The sequence below is a fragment of the Jatropha curcas genome, chromosome 8 (genome assembly GCF_041381405.1).
Source record: "Jatropha curcas cultivar XTBG-Jc1 chromosome 8, XTBG_Jcur_1.0, whole genome shotgun sequence".
Taxonomy (NCBI): domain Eukaryota; kingdom Viridiplantae; phylum Streptophyta; class Magnoliopsida; order Malpighiales; family Euphorbiaceae; genus Jatropha; species Jatropha curcas.
This window is the reverse complement of record NC_143158.1, coordinates 5,930,646-5,939,118: the sequence shown is the minus strand read 5'-3', so window position 1 is coordinate 5,939,118 and position 8,473 is coordinate 5,930,646. Positions and strand designations below refer to the sequence as shown.

Genomic DNA, 8,473 nt, shown 5'->3' with positions numbered 1-8,473 from the left:
GGAAAGTAGAGGAAGAAGATGAAGATAAGGATGAAGAAATGAAAATGAAATGGAATCCACGGGTAGTCTCTAGAATGTCATTGATTTATATATGAAAATTCCCAAATGGTACCTCAAGTGTCAAAATGATACAACTCAATACCTCAACTTTACACTTTAGTGAAATCAAGTCCTAATCCTTATACTTTAATCTTTTTGTTTCCTTCAAGTAGGTCCACTTCTTTTCCTTATTTCAATTACATCCCATCCTAACCTACTCTAGAATCTAATGGATCGAACCGGGTTTTGGATCAGCCCGACTCGACTCTAAACAACGACCCGATTCAATAGAAGAATGGGACGTTACATTTACACTATTAATAAATTGGTTATTGTCGCCAATCATGTTGTGGTCTGATTGGTTTTCTTACTTATGAAATTTATGGGGATTGTGACACCTAAATTAAAAAAAAAAATAAAATTTTTAGAGTGAAAAGTTTTTGGAAAAAAAAAATACTTTAGTCTTACTCACTATAATTAGTAGAGTTATCTTTCGGTTCTCTAATTATTTGGGTTGAGTACGTTACTCGCAACAATCCTCATTATTTTCAAAATTGTGAGGGATAAGAGGTTTTAGATTCATTCATCTATAATGAGTACCAAGACATAATTTAATAGTCATTGTATATATGATCTAATAATAAATTCAGATTCGAATATAGACTTTCTGTCTCGATATTAAAGAAAAAAAAAAAAAGAAAAAACGCATTCACCTACAATTATGAAGCAAGTTGTCTAATTGGTCTATGCCCATGTCTAGTCTAAGTGGGAACTTGGAAAATGAGGTTAGGCAAAGCCAAACAAGATATATATGATCTAAAAAAATGGGTTTTCTTTCTTTATTCCCTTTTCTCTCACACGTTAAGTTCATATTATAAACGTGGTAAATTAAATTTAGTGGAATTTGGGTGAGAAAGTAACATAATGTTGTCAATTTAGGGCATGCCATGTGACACACGCACCATTGAAACATTTTAATGTGGTTGACCTATGAATTAGGATCATGATTAAGGAAAATGTGCTCTATTATTTCGGGGAAAATATTATATTTCTACGAGTTCAAAATGCATGTATTATATGGACACCACTGCTGATTATCGACGACTTTCATAATTTATCATTCGTTTGCATTTTCTCATATTTAATAATAAAATTTTTAGGATATCAAAAATTTATATTATTATTAAATATTTTTATATTCTTACGAGTTAAAAGATTTTAACATTTTTTAACTAATGTATAAGTTATTTAAAAAATATTTTAAAGAAAAGTATTTTTAAAAATAAATTAGTTTTTAAAAATAAAGGGCGTCTTATTATTTTAATTAGAGCCGAAATATTATCTCGGTCAATTAATTATATTTGCTAAACATTTTTAGTTTAGCTAATCACTGACAACAGCTAAGGTTGCCAAATGGCGCCTAAACTATACTGTAATACCAACCACGAAGACAGAGTGGTGCCGCCTCTCATCAATTTCTATCCACAATTTCCTTTCATACCCAAAATTATTCTATTTTCTATTTTGCAAAATTTCCAATTAAGTTCTCCTCCTCTCTCCCTATATTAGTATCACTATCAAGTGCAATCTCCAAGTTACAACAGCCAGTACTTTGTCTAAGAAAACAAGGAAAGGAAAAAAAGGGAGTTTCTTTAATTCCATATTCATCTGCAACTGCATTTCTGCTCAATGGATTGCAGAATTGCAGATTCTGCCTTTCTCTTCATGGTACAATTATCTCTCTCGTTTATCTCTGTGTTGTCAGTTCTTTCTTTTTATTCTCATTTGTGTTTTTTTTCGGTTTTTGCTTTCAGAATCCCCAACCAAGGCCAATTCGTTGTCGGAGTACTCTAACCCATTGCTCTCCAGGTACTTTGTTACTCTTCAATGCCTTTCCTTCCTCTAATTGTTCTCTGCAGACTGCAATATTTGCTTCTCAACTTCTTTTTAAACTTCATATATTAATTTAGATGTTAAAAAGTTGCAAATTTAGAATCTGGGTTTGCTGCAAGACTGGATTAGAATATACGAGGATACTGCTTTTTGAGACAACTGATTGAAACTTAAGCATATGATTTGGTATTTGAATGGACAAGTGGATTGGTGGCTGTCTGTGTTGTTATCATACAATTTGGTAATAATTCCAACCATACTAATTGAAGCAATTGGTTTTCCCTCATGACCAAGTGATTGCCTTAACTTTGGTAATTTGACCCCTTTGTCTTATTAAATTTCCTGGCCCCCAAATCACCAAAAGACAATATGGTATTCTTGATAAGTGATTAAGCTTTGTGTTGGGCCAAAAAAGTACTAGTCAGCTGCACTTCCTCCATCTACTCCCATAAAAAGAAGTTTAACGGGAAAATTATCCCCTCCAGAGTCTAGTGTTGCTGCGGCTTTATTGAGTCGACAACTCAATATTGTGCTTTTCCTAGTTATAATGAATTTCAGGAATGTATAAAACAACCTGTTTCCTTCACTTCTTTATCCATTCTTTGGCCAATTTTCAAGATTGTTGGGCGTCTTTAAAATAATTTTAAATAGTACGTTATTTTATACTTATGGTAGTTCTCTTAAGCCTTGAAGCAGTTGTTTCAATGGCTTCTGCCATGATTTGACATTGTAATAGTTCATCCTTATACCCTTAAGTTCACTGCTTATATATTTTCTTATACACTTGTATAGCCACATCATACTGATTTTTTCCCCTCTCCACAGGAATCCATCGCCTAACATGGGATAGGCTTATTAAGAAGGGAGAGAAACAGAAACAATTTTTGCTTCACGTGAAAAGGATTAAACCTGTACAAGCAGTAGCTTTTCCAGTTGCACCATCTTCAGACAGTGCTCAGTACAGAAAACAGTTAGCTGAAAGTTATGGCTTCAGGCAAATTGGAGAACCGCTTCCAGAAAATATTACTTTAAGGGAAATCATTGATACTCTGCCGAAAAAGGTAAATTTTGGAAGCTGAATCATTCATTTGACTTATTCATGTTCCGGCCTGTAGGGTATTGCCATTGTATGTATCTAAGCTATATTTCAGGTGGCCTGAGTGTCTACTAAGCTATAGTTTCATATAGAACAAAGGAAAAATGGCATAGAAGGGGGCACCACAAGTGGTGCATTAGCTCTTGAGTGTTATTTATCATGTAGAATCCTGAAGGGCATGATTCTAGAGTTAATATTGTGTTTGTTAGAAGGGGGTATATGTTTCGAATGTTGCTTCACAATTTGATGCCAATTTTTCAAACCAATTTCGACGACACTTAATGCCATACATCAAACAAGATCTGATTACAATATATGCCAGCACGGTAATCAATGATCTAATCCAGATAATCACGAAAAAATAGGAATGGATAAGACTGTCACTAGATTTCCCCTTCTTAAATGCTGCTCCAGTGGGATTTTTGAAGGCTCAATGTGGTCTGAAAAAATTAATTGGAGAATGCTGTTGATTCTTAGATAATTGTGGGTTTGCCATAAAAATATAATGAAATTTGAATTATAATGTCTTTTGTTCTTCTCTTTCTTGTTAAAATTTTGGTTATCAGGTGTTTGAGATTGACGATGTGAAAGCATGGAAGTCAGTTTTGGTATCAGTCACTTCATACGCGCTAGGGCTCCTTATGATTTCAAAGGCACCTTGGTACCTACTTCCTCTTGCTTGGGCCTGGACAGGGACTGCAATAACTGGGGTTAGTATACAGATATTTTATTTAGGTGATCTCACTAGTTCAAAGTTGTTCTTCCATTACTAATTGAAAGGACTAGTGGAAATACAAATTTGTCTATGTTCTCATTTCTTTTTTCTTTTCTCCCTCTATTAAGTTTTTTGTTATAGGCCACGACTGCGCTCACAAGTCATTTTCAAGGAACAAATTAGTGGAAGATGTTGTTGGAACTCTGGCCTTTCTGCCACTAATATATCCATATGAGCCATGGAGGTTTAAGCATGATAGGCATCACGCAAAAACAAACATGTCTGTAAGATATCCCAAATTGCTGCATCCAATATATGAATATGCATTATTAGAAAATAGCACTTGTAATATGTTTAGGATGATATATATATATAGATACACACATATGTTACATATTTGTTATATATCTATGCAAGAGATTCCAGCCCTGTTCCTTACTTGGACTATTATGTGCAAGTATTTGCAATTAAACTAGATTATTCTGTTGCTTGGAAATCAATCTTATTTTCTGCATTAATTAAATTAGTTTGCAATCTTTATCATTTATCATAGCTCTGAATTATTAATTCTCTCCATTCATGTAATATTTAAGGTTGGCTGAGGATACTGCTTGGCATCCTGTTTTGAAAGAGGAATTTGATTCGTCTCCCATTTTCCGCAAGGCAATTATATATGGATATGGCCTAGTTCGACCTTGGATGTCTATAGCTCACTGGTATGCTACCAATAACAGAAGAATTATAACGGATGAGAATTACAAAGTTTCTAATTCTGGTGGTCCTTCTCTTCATATTTTTTGACTACTAACTTCTGAACGTCATTCAAAATTTTGTATTCATTAGACAATTCTCCTCAAATTAATAAGGATTCTAACAGGTTGATCTGGCACTTTGACATAAAAAAGTTCAGACCCAATGAAGTTAAAAGGGTGAAGATAAGTTTGGCATGTGTGTTTGCTTTTATGGCAGTTGGATGGCCATTGATTATCTATAAAACAGGGATCATGGGATGGATCAAGTTCTGGTTAATGCCATGGTTGGGCTATCACTTTTGGGTAATAATACTTTCTGGTCTTTAATACTTATGCTATGATTCAGCAATGAATAAACTGAATGGTTGCATTTCTGTTCAAGTGATTTTTTAATGTTTCAATAGCAATATCATCATGTTAGCTGAGATCACAAACTGCAAAAGTATAGTTCAAATTCAATTTTGAAACCCTACAACCTTACTTGGGCTGGCTGCTATTTTTACATTGATAATTACTTGTCTACTCATTAATGCATTATTATGGAGACTGCAATTAAATATTTATATTTATGATAAATCTACTTTGCATGTAAAATTAACGCTGCTGCACTTTTCTTTCAAGCTAAAGTTTGTTAGGACTGTCAGTTTACTGGATATTTCATGCTAATTATCTTATCAGATTTAGTACCACATCATAGAGTTCCTGGGTCCTGACTGCATAATTTATATGTTTTGGTGTGTAGGTTGCTCAATACTTTGACTTGGTGATTTATGTGTGTCCTTGAACAGGAGAATTTAGTAATTGAACTGCATTTTTTATATTCTTGCATCTAATTGTTATTGTTTATATGGATTTCATAGATGAGTACTTTCACAATGGTGCATCATACGGCTCCTCACATTCCTTTTAAATCTTCGGATGAGTGGAATATGGCTCAGGCCCAGCTTAACGGAACAGTTCATTGTGACTACCCTCGTTGGTAATAAATCTTTTCCATTTTGATCATGTATATTCTCTGCATTGTCTTGATCTTTGATGGGGCAATATTGACTTATGAAATATACTACAAAATGATGCTTTTAGAATTTGATATGGAGTTGACTTGATTGCATCTTTTTACATTGTTAAAAGCTCTTTTTTCTTTTTCCTTTTTTTTTTAATTTGTTTTGTGGAAAAAAAAGGTGGAACTTCCTACTTGAGTGTCCTAGAAATCCTTAAAGACTTTGAGAAGTCAGAGATAACATCCTGCTTGTCCATACTTCTTACCTTAAATAAAGGACATTATTACCTTAATTATAGATATCTCATTAATTTTTGACCAAAATTTCTTTTGGACTTTCATTTTTCATATCCATTTAAATCATTATTTATGTATTTATTAATTACTTTTTGAATAATATTTGTATTCATGTTTATTAGAAAATTTTTTTTATTAAATTTGTGCTTATTTTTGTATAGTATGATTCTAGAATATCAAGTATAGAAAATATCATTAGTTAAGAGTATTATGGTAATTTATATATATTTCATAAATTAACTAACAATATACATTCTTAGAAAAAAATTGTTTATAACCAAACATAGAAACTGTTTGCCTAATAAAATACTTAATGCCAGTAATGTGAGTAAAAGAATTGCTGATTTTCCACTTTGCAGGATCGAGATCCTCTGTCATGATATCAATGTTCACATCCCCCACCATGTTTCTTCAAAAATACCAAGTTATAATCTAAGGGCGGCTCATAAATCCATTCAAGAGAATTGGGGAAAGGTACGACCAATTTACTTTTCAATTATTATAAATAAGAATGAATTAACTTTTGTTTAATAGTAGTTTTACATTAATTTAGTTCTTGTATTGGAAAGAAATAAATAAGGTAACAATCTAAACCCTCTCCTCCCAGAAGAGGTAAAAGAAAGATCAATAAGTTTCATAATATAAAAAATACTTAGCTTCTATTACATATCAAAGCAAAATGATTTCATAATATCTATTCATATATATATTCAAACTCTTCTATCTCTGCTTTTAACAGTATATAAATGAGGCTACATGGAATTGGCGTTTAATGAAGACGATAATGACAATATGCCATGTTTATGACAAGGAGCAAAATTACATAGCTTTCGACAAGATTGCCCCTGAAGAATCTCAACCAATTGAATTCCTGAAAAGAGTGATGCCTGATTATGCTTGATTTTTTTACATTCGTCAGGGCAACTGCTTTTTGGTTTCTTCTTATCTATGCCCTTGACTCCTCAGGTTAAACTCATGGAGTTGATGTTCTTAGATGTTGCTGATATTAAATCATTCTTTTACAACATTTTTATTAAAGGGGAGGACAGTAATATGAATGAAGCTTCCTGGAAATTCACTGCTGCTTTTGGCTATTTAGATAGGATCAAAGTTTTGGATATAATCAGATTTTTAGATATATTCCCAACCCTTGCCTACCCTGTATTGGACAAACAAAGTACTTGTACTTGAAAATGAGATTTTCCTTGAATAGTCAAAACCATTTCATCTCAGATGATGATCATTTTCAGCAGTGGTTTCTTATTATAGACTTTCCATCGATAGCCAGATGGATCAGAGAATCAGAGCTCAGCTCATGAATTTGAATGACGGAAAACATTGTGGGCACAACTTGTATTGAGCTCAACATGAGTGAAAAAACTATTATGTCCTTAAAAAACTTTTTAGCAATTTGGATATTGTTGAGGTTAAATTAAAGACATATGTAAATGCCCGCGTGTCATTTAGCAGAGCTCTTTGAATTATTACTACGGGAAGCATCAAAGATGACCAAAACAACTGACACCGTCACAATGCCTTGCATAAATGTTTGTGTCACTGACATTAGCCTAATAACTTTTAACAATTTGACAAATTTTATGTCAGATTCTAAAGCTCTTCAAAATTTCCTTTTTTTTTTTTTTTCTTTTTTTAAGAATCTTAACATTAAAATAAAATTAGGATGGCAATGGAGCCGGGTGAGGCGAGGGAGCCATTCCTTTCGTGTCCCCGCTCGCCTAACAGGAAGAAAATTCTCTTCATCCTTTTCAATTTTATATTTTTTTCCTATTTTTCATTGAATTTTTTTAAAAAATTTTATATGCTAAATATAAACAAAAACATGACTATATATACATGTATGCTAACTTCTCCCTTCTCTCCCACTTCACATCTCGGAACGCACCGTTCTAGTGAAATTGTTCACCCTGTTCGGACAAACAAGTGAGAATTTCTCTTGTTTATGGCAGAACCCTAAATAGAACCAGATATCCCTGCTTCAGTACAGTAGCTAGCTAAAGCATGAAATCAAGGTTGGCGTGCTAGATTTTTTCCATTTCTTTTTGCTAATAGCTCTTTGAAATGACTAATGAGGGAAAAAGACAGAGGCTGTAGGGTCAAATGATTCAAACCGCGCCTTCCCACTGTGGGACTAATTTGTAGGGATTTGTCAATTGTCCCCATTATAAGACTTTGAAAGTCTATATTTGAAACAAAAGTATCATTAAAAATTTAACAACAATAACAATATTATTGCTTTCATTTGCATTCAAATTAAGGGCAGGTCCAATTTAGCAGAAAGCAATAAAGGCATATGTCCCAGATAATGTGGGTAATGATCATTGGCATATTTGGTGTACTTGAAAAAAGCTCTAAATTTAAATATTTCAAACAGTTGAGCTCTTTCAACTGCTCTCACATGCCAAAAAGCATCTCTCTGCAAGATTATTATAATTCCATTTGGAAGGCTTCTTTAGTTGGGATTTGTTCCAGATAAAGGGTCTAGATATTCAATAATGCAGAAAGTGGTAAAAGAAAGTCTTCTTAAATTAGTTTTTATAAAATTTAATAAAAACAGGTGAACTCTAGAAGAGCAACTGGGTTGTCTGGATCTCAAATGGTAAAGAAATAGAAGGATGAAAAACACCAAACTCACCTGAAATAAATAAAATTACCTAAAAAAA

At 33.0% G+C, this 8,473-nt stretch overlaps 1 protein-coding gene across 1 annotated transcript; it reads left to right on the top strand.

Annotated features, from left to right (window-relative positions):
• The first annotated feature begins 1,728 nt into the window (after positions 1 to 1,728).
• Positions 1,729 to 6,693, top strand: FAD6 (fatty acid desaturase 6). Its single transcript, NM_001306039.1, has 10 exons — positions 1,729 to 1,767; positions 1,854 to 1,908; positions 2,758 to 2,993; positions 3,595 to 3,738; positions 3,872 to 4,023; positions 4,337 to 4,459; positions 4,621 to 4,798; positions 5,356 to 5,474; positions 6,152 to 6,266; positions 6,532 to 6,693. Exons 1-10 carry the CDS (start codon positions 1,729 to 1,731, stop codon positions 6,691 to 6,693), a joined length of 1,323 nt encoding a protein of 440 aa, NP_001292968.1.
• The last annotated feature ends 1,780 nt before the right edge of the window (positions 6,694 to 8,473 follow it).

Bases quoted from the DNA above. Each gene is read 5' to 3' on its own strand.
- FAD6 (NM_001306039.1), top strand. From the start codon at position 1,729: ATGGATTGCAGAATTGCAGATTCTGCCTTTCTCTTCATG. The intron at 3,739-3,871 runs GTTAGTATACAG...CCCTCTATTAAG, and splicing joins CAGGGACTGCAATAACTGGG to TTTTTTGTTATAGGCCACGA. The intron at 4,799-5,355 runs GTAATAATACTT...TGGATTTCATAG, and splicing joins GGTTGGGCTATCACTTTTGG to ATGAGTACTTTCACAATGGT.